Source organism: Ctenocephalides felis, unplaced genomic scaffold (genome assembly GCF_003426905.1).
Source record: "Ctenocephalides felis isolate EL2017-DRISC unplaced genomic scaffold, ASM342690v1 CF-g0.4_SCAFFOLD_01886, whole genome shotgun sequence".
Taxonomy (NCBI): domain Eukaryota; kingdom Metazoa; phylum Arthropoda; class Insecta; order Siphonaptera; family Pulicidae; genus Ctenocephalides; species Ctenocephalides felis.
Window position 1 is genome coordinate 6,526,660 of NW_020538040.1, and position 15,308 is coordinate 6,541,967.

Below are 15,308 nucleotides of genomic sequence, written 5' to 3' on the forward strand. Positions count from 1 at the left end.
TTTGGGACGAGAAGCTTCGCAAAATTTTTTTGCGTAATGTTATCAAGTTGTTTGAGGTAGGGGGACTAGGTATTGCAGTGGTGAACATATTAAAAAAAAAATGCAAGTCGATCCGTTTTTTTTAAATTTGTGGCACCGCATTGAAAAAAGTCAATTTGAGAAAAACGTATTTAAAGTTTTTAATATAATGTACTAAATACACCATTTAATTTAATGCACGAAATACACCATGGTGTTCAAAGATGCTGACACATTAAAAAGGTCATGTGCATGAGGTATTATAATGAAAAAGAGAGCAGCTGGCATACAATAGCTCCGGAGCGATGAAAAAACGGTTTCAGAGGATCATACGTATAGAGATATATATATCTATAACTTCGTCAAAAAAAAGATATTGAGATGATTTTTTTTTTAAATAATTCTAAGGTTTTTAGCTTTCGTAATATCAAAAAATCTCAAAAGCGAAACCAAAAAATATAAAAAAGGAACAACCCCCTTAAATAAAATAATGAGTCTCAATTCCAACACTATATTGGAAATTGAAGTCTCTTAAACGGTATAACATAACCATAACCATAACCAAACACTGGTATTTCATGTTAGATTAAATTAATTTAATTTTTTATTATTTAAGATATCCAAAATTGCATCTTAAACTTCTCCTAATCGATATTGTGAGGGTCTAATTGTATGTATTCATTTTTACTTTTCCATTTGTTGTTATAAAGTGAAATTTGTACGAATTTTAAAAATATTGTTGAAAGATTAGTAACAGATGCAAAAAAATTATATATTGAAAATTTAATATCCGAATCTTGCGTTGGCGCCCCCTAAGGCGTGCGCTCGTATTTTTCGCATTCATCGCATTAAAGATGGGACCGGCCCTGATTAATACTTCATTTCATATTTTGAATGAATTATATTTGTCACATTTGTTCATATGTGTATAATTCAATCTGCCATACATATACTGTATTTTATATTATTTTAATTTCTGGCACATCTCAGCTGCTTTTCGGCAATAATAACGTAGACATTTTATTTTTCTTATTCATAATCATAAATTTATTATACATATTCTAATATTGTCTAGGTTCATTAGTAAATTACCGTACCGTAATGAAACAATCGAGAAATTTTAAACGTTTATAATAACTTCTTATTATTTCTGCTGAATATTTGTCGATTTTCAATGCATTCTTGTTAAATTTTTATGAATCTCCAGTAACTTAATTCATTTTTATTTTTATTTTTATTTTTAACGTCTATATAAAAAAAATTAACTAGTGGTATATGGCATCGTGCCTTAAGGCGAATTGCTGGAAGTTCCCGTACCTTAACGAAATATTCAAGGAATATTGAATGTTTATAATAACTTTTTATTAATTTTGATGAATTTCTGTCGAATTTCAATGCGTTCTTGTTTAATTTTCATGAATCTCCAGTAATTTAATTCATTTTTATTTTATTTTTAACGTCTATATAAAAAAATTAACTAGTCGTGCCTTAAGGCAATTTGCTGGTACTTCCCGTACCGTAACGAAATATTCAAGGAATATTAAATATTTATAATAACTTTTTATCTCTAATAATTTTTTGTCGATTTTTAATGCGTTCTTGTTGAATTTTCATCAATTTTCAGTACTTTAATTCATTTTTATTTTTATTTATAACGTCTATATAAAAAAAATTAACTAGTGGTGTATGGCATCGTGTCTTGAGGCAAATTGCTTGAACTTCCCGTACCGTAACGAAATGTTCGAGGAATATTAAATATTTTCATATACATTATTATAAATACTGTAACTTCGTTCATTATTTGTATTTTATAGACAAAATATAACTGCTTGAGCTTATACATAGGACGACGACGTTTATATATGTTTGTATAAAAAGTAAATAAACAAAACTTGCCTTTGCCAAAAACTAATCAGCACGTCTCCCTATCAATAGGAATCGATGGCTTTTTGAATTATTCAAATTGATTGATCCATGCGCCCGAAATCGTCGACGAACAATTGTATCCACACATACATACAAATCCATTTTTGCTACCATAATGTTCAGAAATCTCTGAAACGTGAAGATATGCAATAATGTTCATTTTTGATTTTTCGACGATTACAATAATTTGATGAATGAATTTATTAAATATTATAAACTAGCCCGTTATCGTTTATATTAAATTTTTATCGATCTTAAATTAATATATGTGAAATTTTCATCAATATTTAATAAATTCTTTGATTTTTTAGTTTTTATTACTTTAAATTAGTTTTTTGTAATTTTTATTCAATCTTTTGTCTGTCTTAAATGCATTTTTGTTGAATTATCATCACATTTTAATTTTTTTCATTGATCTAATGAATTTTCAACGTTTAAATCAGCTTTTTGTCATTTTTATTCAAATTTTATCCATACCAAATGATTTTTTTGTAAATTTTCATCAATCTTTAATAAATTCATTGATTTTCTGTCGTTTTTTGATAAATTTTTGTAATTACGAATTATACTGAATTTATATTTATAAAACATATTTAACTGAATTTATGTTCATAAACTTTTGTCCATGTTTAATGAATTTTTAATAAATTTTCATCGAATTTTAATCAAATTTAAATTAAACCTACTGAATTTGCAAAATAATTGATGTAGTTGTTTTAGTTTTAGATTTGCTTAATAAATTGCTTAATTCATTTACTTAAAACATAAAAGAAAAAGAACTTTACTGACAGTTTTTTAAATATTTTAATATTTACAAATTTATCCTTCTATTTACCAGTTCTTGCTCTTCGATTCAACCAATCGAATAACCCTACTTATGAATTATTTTTATACGAACACACAATCGAAGTATTTATATTTAAATATAACTACAAACCTAAAATTTTAAAAAAAATGGGTGTCTTCCTCAGGAAGTTAAGTAGCACACATGTAAATTAAAAATATTGTTAACGAAGAAAAATATGAGCTGTCGATAAATATATATATATATATATATATATATATATATATATATATATAAACAGCTCATATATTTGTATACATTGTTTATATTAAATCCAAAGTTAGATATTAAATTATATATTGTAATTATATAACACTTATTAATAAAGATCTAAGTATATAATACAAAATTTTCAATTTATTCATATTAATACTAATTTTAATTTATTTATAGTCTGTTTTAATTAGATTTATCGATATCTTTTGGAGGATGAAAAAATATTCAAGAGAAGTAATCAAAATTCATGTATTTATTCGAGATGAATAAAATAAGTTTGAAGACAAGCAAACATGAATGGGTAATAAAGAATTAATTGAAAAATGTTACAGGTCAGTTCTTTAATTTGTAATTCCTTTCATCGAGTTAAGTATATTTTGTGAATAGATTCGTGCGTAGATAAATTTTGGAGAGTAAGTCAAGTTAATGGTGAGTGACTATATAATTACATATTTTAATTATAAATACATATTATAGTTCAGATTATTTAAAGATTAATTTATTTTTATTTTTACTAAATACCAATAAATAATTTTACTCGATTTAGGCAGAAATTTAGTTGATATTTCAGAAATGTTGATTTAATATCTTTTTTACATTTTTTATAGCAATTTATTATTAATTTATATTATTTAATTTAATTGTTTAAATGTTCTTTTAGTATAATATGAAGTATTTTTTGTATATATATTTTAATTCGAGCTTTCATTAAGTTTCTTTGTTTCTAAATTTTAGTTTGACTAAAGAATTTTTGCCGTTTTTTTTTAGAAAATATTTAAATAATTCTTACTGAACTTTAGTCGATTCTCAAATAAGTTTGAACGTTCCAATGAAGTTTTGTATGATTTTAATAGGTTTCTGTGGATTTTTGTATGGATTTTATATGGTTTTAACTAATTTTGTCGATTTATATTATTTTTGTCTTTCTATTTTTATATTTTTATGAACCTTTTTCTATTTATATTGCCTTTACTGGATTTAATTAAATTTGTATTGATATATTATTTATAATTTTTTGACTTAATATGCTGAATTATGTTAAACCATGTTGATTTTATTACTTTATTAGTTTATTTTCACTAATCTTTCATAAAATATACTACTTTTCATCGATTTTCCAATTTATCCGCTTATTAAAACAATTCTTGAAGTCATCAATGTCTTTAACCAATGATTTGAATTTCGCGGTACTTCATTTTCTTCGCGCGCTTCTAACTTCATGCCATTGACATTTTCCGCGAACGTCACATCAGTTAACAAATGACATTTATTATGTGTTGAACACAAAAGGATACATAACCTTAAAAATGTGAAATTAAAATAATAAATATTTATTCAATTTAAATAATATATTACAAGTAATTAATAGTTTAGTCATGACTAATGTAGTGTTGACTAAAAATAACAAGAAGACACAAGTGGACGATTTACAAAAACTTGACAAAGAGGTAATAAATATGCAATTGTAAGAATAAATTTTTATACAACTTATGTGTGAATATTTATAATAATGGCGTGGTTTAGCAATTAAATACAGTTTTTTGGTAAGAGATACATTATTTGTGCTCATAATAAATAAGTTTTGTGGGTAAATAATTGATATTTTTAAAGTCTTCTGAATTCTAATCTCTAATATTTGTTTTTGCAAACATGACAGTTAGTGTTAATTACCATTATCATAAATTACAGAATTGAAGGTATATTATACTAAAAATTTTGTTTTAAATATTTAAATATATAGCAGTAACACAATTGGTTTTCTTGACATTTTTTTTGATAATTTTAAGTTTTAGTTTTCATCTTGTCTATATATACTATCACATTTTTGTTATTTGTCAGTCATTTAAATACATTCTTTGTTACTTTCTTTATATTGCATCAGTATTAGCATTATTTAATGTCAATCATTTGAATAATTAAAATATATGATATGTATAAATACTTTGTACAATCTTTCATCGACCAGCCACTTTCCTTCGACTGTGATATACAAAATATATATTACACTTAGAAATAAACAATTAATAATAATAATAGTAATAAAAAAGTACTTGTAACTTTAAATAGTAAGACAGTTTTGTTTAAATAGTATCAGGTCGTTTTGCATTATTGTTATATTTTAAAATTTTAAGGTTTTTTGTTTCGGTTTGTACAATGTTATAATTTTTATAGGTTATCTTTTATATTTACATACTTATATTTATTTATATATATATATATATATATATATATATATATATACATATATATATAATACAACTTTTTTATCGATTTGTCGATTATCATTTATTTATACTCACATAAGGTTTTGTTTATATTCTAAAATAAATTATCCAGTTATTTTTCCTTTCACAGGACCTGATAGCCAAAATAATCCAACTCGAAGCCCACAACACGCAGTTGAAAAATATAATACAGAAATCACAAGCTGGCAGTGAAAAAGATGTGAATGAAAAATATAAAGGCAAAGGATATGATTTTGCAAAGTAATATTGAAACTAATATCATTATCAATATATTGTGTTTATTTTATGATTATATTTTTATTGATTTTGGTTTCAGTTCATACAGCAGACACATACTTTTGAAGTTTTATTATCTCGGATGGGATTATAATGGTTATGCTAGTCAAGAGGATAGTACGAAGACTATCGGTGAGTAATATACAGTCGAGACATGATTATGCTTGTTATATATATATATATATATATATATATATATATATATATATATATATATGATTTGTAGAAAAACTTATTCACAATTGGTTTACAATTTTTCCTAATTCTTTGTATTATGCAATTATTTTAGTTTTATAATTAATTCATTTAATTAAATTCACCTTTTTTCAGAATATCATTTATTTAAAGCCTTAACAAGAGCATGTCTTATAGAAAGTCGACAAACATGTAACTATCACAGATGTGGTAGGACCGATAAGGGTGTCAGCGCCTTTAGTCAGGTAAAATAAAATAAATAAATATATAGTTGAATTGCAATTTTATTCAATCTAATCATAATACAGTAACTTTAATCGTGAAGAAATAAATAAATAAATAGGAAGTAAATGTAAACAAAATAATCAAAGAATAAACAGAAAAAGTTAAGATACAAACAATAACTAATCAAAATAACAAATACATACGTTTAAAATAAAACAAATATTTAATAATAATATATTAATATTTGAATAAATACATATACATACATGTAGTAAAGTGAAAACAAGATTCTAAATATTAAGAGATAAATTATGTTTACAAATATTGATATTAAAGTTTGATATCTCCCAGAAGTGTTTTCTTTAATATCATTTCAAGAATTCAAATAAGTAAAACATGATTCAGAAAATCTTATAAGGTATTTCGATAAATGACCATTTAAAGAAAATAATTCATAATGTATTAAAAGCATGTTTATGTTTATAATCAATTATTTGTTTAGAGTTTTCCATTTTATAGGTTATGTGACTGTACTCTTTTTTTCCACAGGTCATTTCCCTTGATATTCGAAGTCGTCTGTCACCAGAAGAACAAATGAATGAGGAATCTCGAGATAAAGAATTAAATTATTGTCATATTTTAAATCGTCTACTGCCAAGTGAGATAAGATGTGTCGCTTGGGCTGCTGTGAAAGATTCAGATTATAGTGCAAGGTAAGAATTGAAAATATAAATTAATAGAACATATATATATATATATATATATATATATAAATATATATACATATATATATTTAGGGATGGTTCTGGGGTCCTCAGCGCCGCATGCAATTTTTTTTCCAGCACCCTCCCCCCGCCATTGATTTTAACTGTTTTAACAGTTTATCATTAAAATTATATAAATATTTACGTAATTTTTTTAAATGAATTCTTATACAATCTGGATTTAGTACACAAATGATTAGATATAATCTAGAAGCATATAAAATTCATTGGTTTCAAATTCATTTATTACATAGAGGCAATTCACGGGTTGATTATAAACAAAAAAAAACTAGCCTTTCGTTTTTAAACATAACACTCGTATTTCATGTTGGAACTTTTAAATTTTAATTTATTTTATTTTTTATTATTCACAATATTCAAAATTGCATCGTTAACTTCTCCTTATTGATATCGTAAGAGCCGAATTGTATTAATCTTTACTTTCCCATCTGATTCAGAGTATCAGATTGTTGTTTTAAAGTTAAATTTTCAACGTATTTTAAAAGTATTGTCCAGAGATTAGTAAGCAAAATATTACATGTTATTTAAATTATATTAAAAAAACTAATTACATTTGTATCTGTATTATTCCTGCATAGTTAATAATTAAATTTAGAGTAGGGGCACCACTAGGTATAAAAAACGCTTTACAATTTTTGTTCCAAAGTAAATTTTACTTCCATTTTTCATATTTGTTCCATTTGCATAACACTAACCACGCATGTCTTCAACATTCAAAGTTGAAGTTGAACAAAAACAAAAATTACAATTCAATTTCTCGGAATAAATAAGCCATTTTCTAAGCACTGATTTCCCATTTTTCAATTTTTCTTTTATAATTTGTATCTATTTTTTTTAACAAGTTCCGTTTCAACTGAACTTAATATACATCTATAACATTTATAAATATGATATTGAGAATGAAACGTTTTGCAAAAATATAAAAATAATATATAAAATGTCGAAATGCTAAAATGAAGTCAATTCATACAGAATTGTTGCTTTTATATTAATTTTAAATCGATACGAATATAATTTTTAGGGTATAATTAAATTTTTTCATGTTGCTTTGATAAGTTGTAAATGGTATTGAATTTATTTCAATTATTAAAATATCTATATCGATTAAGTAATTTGACTGAATTTTTACCTATTTTCAATGCAATTTTGTTACATTGTTAATTAATCCCATTGATGGTAGTTTTTCTGTAGATATATATTAAATTTATGTGATTTCTGTTAATTTTTTTGACTTATATTTCAATTTTTATTCATTATCAATATGGTTTTATGATAATATTACATTTTTATCGATTTGTAATCAAATTTAAGAAAATTTGTCTACTCTCTTTGAAATTCGCGATTTAACTTTCTATTGTGTTTTTTTAAATTTTAGTTGATTTTTGTTTTGATTTGACTTTGATTTGTTTTAATTTAGAATTTGTTGTTTGTTACTGGTTTTTTGTTTATTTCAAATGAAGATGATGATCAACAATATATATTGTGTAGAGCTTCGAAAAAAAAATCCAATGATAATAAAAACTAAAAAGATTAAAAAAAAAAAAAAAATTAAAATTTATTCCTATTCGACATTTCGGAAATAAGTAATTGGGATCTTAATTAAAACTCGAAATTGTTATGTAATAACAATAAAAATATTTTATTTTTACAGATTTAATTGCAAAATGAGGACGTACCATTATTATTTTCCACGAGGGAAACTAAATATAAATGTAAGTCTTTTATAACTTCTTAGTCAAATTCTTAAAAAGTTATAATTGAAGGAAAAAAGTAAATTTCAATAAAGTATTTTTTTTTAATTAAAAACAGGTTCAAATTGATTTACTACAATGCATTATTATTAAATATACTGTATACATATAAATTGATTTTGAATCAATGAAATTTGAAATAAATAATGAATGAAAGAACATTGAGCAAGCTTTTAATAATTTTTTATTATATCGGGTTGTCTAAACATTTTTTTTTAACATTGTAGTTTTTCAAAGAATATTCATATAGGATTTATGAGAGAGTTGTCACTTTGACTGTAAAACGTGTAACCAATGAGTCTAATTTAAAAAAAAAAAAACATACTTCATAACTGAAATGAATTGTTAGAAAAAAAAAACAACTTAGACTCAATTTTTTAGACTTAAAGTGGATATTAAAATTTTAATTCCTATTTTGAAGGTAATGCAAGATGCTTGTAAGCTTCTGATAGGCAGTCATGATTTTCGAAATTTGTGTAAAATGGATGTTGCGAATGGAGTCATTGATTTTATGCGAACTGTGAAAGATGCTGAAATAATTTGTGTTTCAAAACAGTTTAAGGATACTGAATCAGGTACATTATTCATTTGTTTATTTATTTCAAAATATGTTAGATTATTAATTAATGTTGCATGGCATTGTGCCTTAATGCAAATTGCTAGAAATACCCTATTGTAATTAAATATTTAAAGAATTTTTAATGTTTTCAAATAGATTATTATAAATATGGCAACTTCCATTATTCGTATTTCATAGACAATTTATAAGAACTTATAAATTAGAAATAATGAAGCAGAGTTAGATTGAAGGACCTTATCTCATATCTCTAAGAATCATTCTAATCGGACGATTCATTCTCAAAATAACAGCTATTTTTTGCAATCTTTGCTCTATATCTCCCAAACGGGTGGACCTGCCTTTGCAAAAAACTAATCAGGACATCTATCCATCAATACGAACTGAATGTCTTTCAATCTGATCGGATGCCTCGTTCTTGCAAAAAACCGAACTCTAATTTTCTACATATCATGGATGTTTTTGCTTTGAGAAATCAAGTGTATAGTCCACGTTTTTTTTTCAATTTTTTACCCAAAATTTTTGATTTTTAATGTTTTTTTTTTGCGTGTCAAGGGTCCACGATCTTTCAAAAAAAAAAAAATTAATTTGAAAAATTAAATTTTATAAAAATTTATGGGTATATGGGCTCACATTTTATCTAAAAAAAAATCCATAATTAAAAAAGAGAAATATTAACAAAATTGTTCACGCGCGCAAAATTGTTTTATTTTTTTTTTTAAATCCTATTGAATGTTTAAAACTATTGCTTTATTTTATTAAAAAAAATATAATCCAAAAATGTTTAAAAAAATTATTTACGCGTGAAAAATTTAAATTTTCTAAAAAACGGATTTACGTCTTTTTTTTTAAAAAAAAAATTCGAAATATTTTAACCAAATTATTTGCGCATCTTTACAATCTTTATTGATAAAATCGTTTTTAGTGAAAATGTGTTAGTGCATAATAAATACATACATACAGGTAATTGACTCTGTTTTTTCTCACCCTGTTTTTAAAATTTTCTAACTTTCTAACATTTTTAATATTTTGTTATATAATCCGCTCATTTATTTTTATTATTTTCATTTTAATTATATCGTCATATTTTTGTAATGTTATTTTCTAAATTTAATTCCGAAATTTTAAGTTTCTAACAAAATTATTTTAATAATTATATTTTCTAAAAAATTAAGAGAATATACCAAGTTAAAAAAAATTCAAACGGAATGATTTTTTGACAAAATTATTTGCGTGTGCAATTTTCTAAGAATCGACTTTCATCAAAATTTTTTAGAAAATTTGATTTTTCAAAAAATTGAGTCTTTTAAAAACATTAAAAACTAGTCTAAAAAAACTTTTTTTCGAAAATTTTGCAAAAAAGATGTTTTTTAACAAAATTGTTTGCGTATGCAAAATTTTTCCAAAATCGACTTTTTTCAAAGTTTACTCAAAAATTAAATTTTCAAAAAAATCAAGAGTACACGTTTTTTTCAACAAATATGCAAAAAAAAATCAATAAACATATTGAAAATAATAAATTAGTCAATAAAATAGATTAAACTCACTTACAATTAAAAGCTAATTTCAACTTTCATCATAAGATATGTCTTTTTTAATTTTATTTGGAAATGGAAAATCGAATCGAAATCGAAAATTTTAAAAATGTTCTTTAGTTATAACTTAGCGACAAATGAATTAAAAGTGACAATTCGTGTCATCTTTTATTGAAAAATCGACGCTCTGCAAAACAGGTTGTTTATAATTTATTTTGTAGAGCGTCGAATTTTGAATTAAACTCATTTATTTGTCAAGTTATATCTAACATTTTTTAAATTTTTGAAAATTTTTCCATGCTTTTTCCATACAAAACTTTGATTGAATTGCGCACTATCTAAAAGACAATATTAAAAGCTAAAACTTTTTTTTTCAAGGAAATTCGAAAATGGCCATATTAAGGACCATTTTAATATATATATATATATTATATATATATATATATATATATATATGTATATTATATATGTATGTAATCTTATGTATAATATTTTAGGGTATGACATGTTCGCTTTCAAGATAACATCGAAAGCTTTCCTTTGGCACCAAATCCGTTGCATCATGGCTATCCTGTTACTAATTGGAAATGGATGCGAAGAACCCAGTATCATCACTGAATTATTCGATGTGGAAAAGAATGGATGGTAAGTCTGAAAAAAAAATCAAAACAAATGTTATTAATAATAGATAAAGAAATCTATGATTGCAGTAGAATTATAATTAGATTAATAAGTATAATATATTATTAACTATCTGAAAAAGAAAATTTATATTTATATTTATATTTTATATTTTATATTTTATATTTATTAACTTCCTGAAGGACAAGTTTATGTTTTCATCAAAAAATCCGATTCGCTAATTTTGTTTCTCGACGTTTCAAGCCATTCTGAATCGAATGAGACCAAATTTAAGAAAAAAATTATGTGTGTGTTTGGAAAAAGTATGTATGTGTATGTGAACAGATTTTTTGCCGTAAATCGACGTTCTCTCAAAAACGGCTGGATCGATTTCAAAAATTTAAAAGCCATTCGATGTATCTCGATGAGGACTATCGTTTCTGAGTTTTGTGCGGCGAGCGGCCCGGCCGTTTCTTTGTAAATTGCAGAAAAGTGAAAAATTATTCGTCCACGTTTTAGCCCGCAATTCTGAATCGATTCTGAAAATTCAAAAACCATTCGATAGATATTGGTTGGGAATCGTGCTGATTAGTTTTTGGTAAAGATCGGCCGGGCCGTTTTCTTGTAATAAAGTTTAAAAAAAAAATTTCGACGATATTTATGATTTTTTTTGACGGTAGATACCATAGTTTTCTAGGTCATACTAAAATATTACGGCCCTACGACAACTCGTTTAGCTTTAAAAATTCGTCAAAGTTTGCAAAAATTGGTATCGTTTTATTGACATTTGTCAAAATGAAATCTTTGATCGACGTTTTCTCAAAAACGCCTTAACCGATTACAGAAATTTAAAAGCCATTTGATGTATTTCGGTGAGGACTATCGTTTGTCAGTTTTGTGCGACGATCTGCCAACCCGTTTCTTTATAATTTGAAAAAAAGTGTTAAACTTTTCGTCGACATTTAAGCCCATCCTACCGAACCGATTTTAAAAAATCAAAAACGGTTCAAAAGATATTAGTTGGGAATGGTACTGATTAATTTTAGGTGGAAATCTACCGAGCCGTTTTCTTGTAATGAACTGTTGAAAAAAAAATTTAAGCCGATTTTCATGAAACTTTTTTTGGCGATATACATCATGGTCTTATAGAACTTACTGCAATATTACGGCCTTACGACAAGTAGTTTAATTTTAAAAATTCGTCAAACTTTGCTAAAATTATTATCGTTTTTTTAAAGTAGGATTGATGAAGTATATTATTTACACATTTTTAACTTCCCGTAGGGTAAGTTATAGTAATCGTCCAAAAATCGAAATCAAAAATTTTTACATTTCTCGACGTTTTGAAGGTTTCTGAACATTTTGGCATACTTCAGAAAAAATGGATGTGTGTGTGTGTGTGTTTTGTATGTCCGCTTTTTTTCGTCCACGTTTTCGGGCGCACGGATCAACCGATTTGAATGGTTTAAAAAACATTCGATTCCTATTGATAGGGAGATGTGCTGATTAGTTTTTGGCAAAGGCAGGTCCAGCCGTTACGGAGATATGGAGCAAAGAGTGCAGAAAATAGAAAGCGAGTTTTGAGGGGAACGGATCAACCGATTTGAATGGTTTAAAAAACATTCGATTCCTATTGATAGGGAGATGTGCTGGTTAGTTTTTAGCAAAGTTAGGCCCGGCGGTTCCGGAAATACAAGCTAAATGTTAAAAAAATGACAGTTTTTGAGAGAACTAAGTGTCCGATTTAAATTACTTAAAGAACTTTCTGCTTGTTTCAACAAAATAATTGATTTTGGAAAAAAAAATTTTTTGTTTCTAATTTTTTTTTCAAAAATTTTTTTTTGTAATTTTGGATTAAAAATTCAAAAAATTACCCAGGCTAAGCACAGTCTAAGCGCCACTCTGGTACAAATGTTTACCTGAGTGCGTTTTAGACTGTTTATGTACTGGAGCACTTTTCCAATTTTGTGAAAACTATTGAATGAAAATGTGAAAATGCCGCCAAGCTAAGCACAGTATAAGTGAAAATGTCGCATAGAATTATTTGCAAATGTGTTTAGACTGTGACTATACGGGAGCACTTTTTCAATAAGGCAACTATTTTTTTTTAAATTAAATTCGAAATGAAATGACGAACGATTGTTAATGTTCTGGATATAAATTGATTTATTTGTAATTTACATTTGATTTACTCAGATATAACAAGATAGCAAAAATAATGAAAGTTACAGTATTTGTAATAATATATTTGTAAACGTTTAGAATTTCTCAAATATTTCATTACGGTATGGGGAAGTTTCAGCAATTTGCCTTAAGGCACGATGCCATACACCACTAGTTTGACTTTTATCTATTTTCAGCAAACCGCAATACAGTTTGGCCTCGGATGTCCCATTGAACTTGTACAGAACTCGATACGATCTCAACGAAGCCAGGACCTATAAAGTCGATCCGGCTGATTTTAATCCCGACGATTTGAATTTCGATGAAAACAAAGACTGGTGCTTCGACAGAGATAATTTGAGGCACGTCATCGAAGAATTGCAAGGACAATGGACACAGCAAAATGTTAAGTAAGTTAATAATTTAATTGAAAGTACCTAATACCTACCCAATGTCTCTAACGATTAAACATTGGTACGAAACCCATAGAAATGTAAATAAAATTTGTTCTTATTATTAAAATTTCTATCTGATGATTTGATGTGCATTAGCCTAATGATCATTTTTGAACGCCAAATGGTTTTATTTTACTTGTTTTTATTGGACTTCTAAAAAGCTCGATCTGCCTTACCAAAAATTTAATCAGCACGTCTCCTTATCAATAAGAATCGAATGGAAAACCTAGTGGTGTATGGCATCGTGCCTTAAGGCAAATTGCTGGAACTTCTTGTATCGTAACGAAATGTTTGAAGAATATTAAATGTTTTCAAATAGATTATTATAAATACTGTAACATTCATTATTCGTTTTTTGATTATTTCGGTTAATTTGATTTCTTGGTTATTTCGCTTAATTTGGTTTTTTGGCTAATTTGTTGTTTTGGTTTTTCGGTTAATTCATTTTTTTTATTAATCTGATTTTTTGGTTATTTCGGTTAATTTAATTTTTTGGTTATTGCGGTTTTTTTTTTGTTATTTCGGTTAATTTGGTTATTTGCCTATTTCGATTAATTTGTTTTTTTTTTTGTTATTATTTCGGTTAATGTGTTTTTTTATTATTTTGGTTGATTTGTTTTTTTTGTTATTTTGGTTAATTGTTTTTTTCGGTTAATTTGTTTTTTTGGTCATTTCGGTTTTTTGGTTATTTTGTTTATTTCGGTTAATTTGGTGTTTTGGTTAATTTTTTTTTGTTTATTAACTTCCCGTAGGGCAAGTTATAGTAATCGCAAAAAATCGAAAATGAAAATTTTTATATATCTTTACGTTTCAGAGGTTTCTGAACATTTTGGCATACCTTACAATTAGAAAAAATGGATGTATGTGTGTGTGTGTGTATGTATGTATGTATGTATGTATGTATGTATGTATGTATGTACGTGTGTGTATGTATGTGCGGATACAAATTTTCGTCGACGATTTCGGGAACACGGATCAACCGATTTGAATAATTCAAAAAACATTCGATTCGTATTGATAAGGAGACGTGCTGATTAGTTTTTGGCGAAGGCAAGTCCAGCCGTTCCGAAGATACGGGGCAAAAAGTGCCAAAAACGGTACCTCCGTTTTTAAGAGAACGGAGCGTTCGATTTGAATAATTCAACTAGCTATAAGTGGAATTCTGTCTTAAGGCAATTAGGGCATCGTGCCTTAAGGCAAATTGCTGGAACTTCCCGTACCAAAAATTATTATTTTTTAAAAACGATTAACATTTTTGAAAAAATTTTACTTCGAAAAATAGATTTTTGAGAAACTATAAATTTTTTGAAAAAAAAAAGTTTTCTTCATTTTGATATATTTTGAAAATTCTGAACTTTTTTCAAAGCAATCGCACTGCTTGAACTACATAGAGACGAAATATCGAAGCGCGCAAGTGCCGCGCCGCCGTCTAACGCATAAGCATTGGTACGGAACCTACAGAAATGTAAAAAAAA

General features: G+C 26.0%; 1 protein-coding gene across 1 annotated transcript; it reads left to right on the top strand.

Annotated features, from left to right (window-relative positions):
• Positions 1-4,294: 4,294 nt before the first annotated feature.
• LOC113378607 (tRNA pseudouridine(38/39) synthase-like) lies at positions 4,295-13,792 on the top strand. The gene is made up of 9 exons (XM_026619152.1): positions 4,295-4,452; positions 5,360-5,490; positions 5,567-5,658; positions 5,857-5,966; positions 6,496-6,659; positions 8,383-8,443; positions 8,904-9,057; positions 11,092-11,239; positions 13,576-13,792. Exons 1-9 carry the CDS (start codon positions 4,381-4,383, stop codon positions 13,790-13,792), a joined length of 1,149 nt encoding a protein of 382 aa, XP_026474937.1. The 5' UTR covers positions 4,295-4,380.
• The last annotated feature ends 1,516 nt before the right edge of the window (positions 13,793-15,308 follow it).

Bases quoted from the DNA above. Each gene is read 5' to 3' on its own strand.
- LOC113378607 (XM_026619152.1), top strand. From the start codon at position 4,381: ATGACTAATGTAGTGTTGACTAAAAATAACAAGAAGACACAAGTGGAC. The intron at 5,491-5,566 runs GTAATATTGAAA...TTTTGGTTTCAG, and splicing joins AAAGGATATGATTTTGCAAA to TTCATACAGCAGACACATAC. The intron at 11,240-13,575 runs GTAAGTCTGAAA...ATCTATTTTCAG, and splicing joins GATGTGGAAAAGAATGGATG to CAAACCGCAATACAGTTTGG.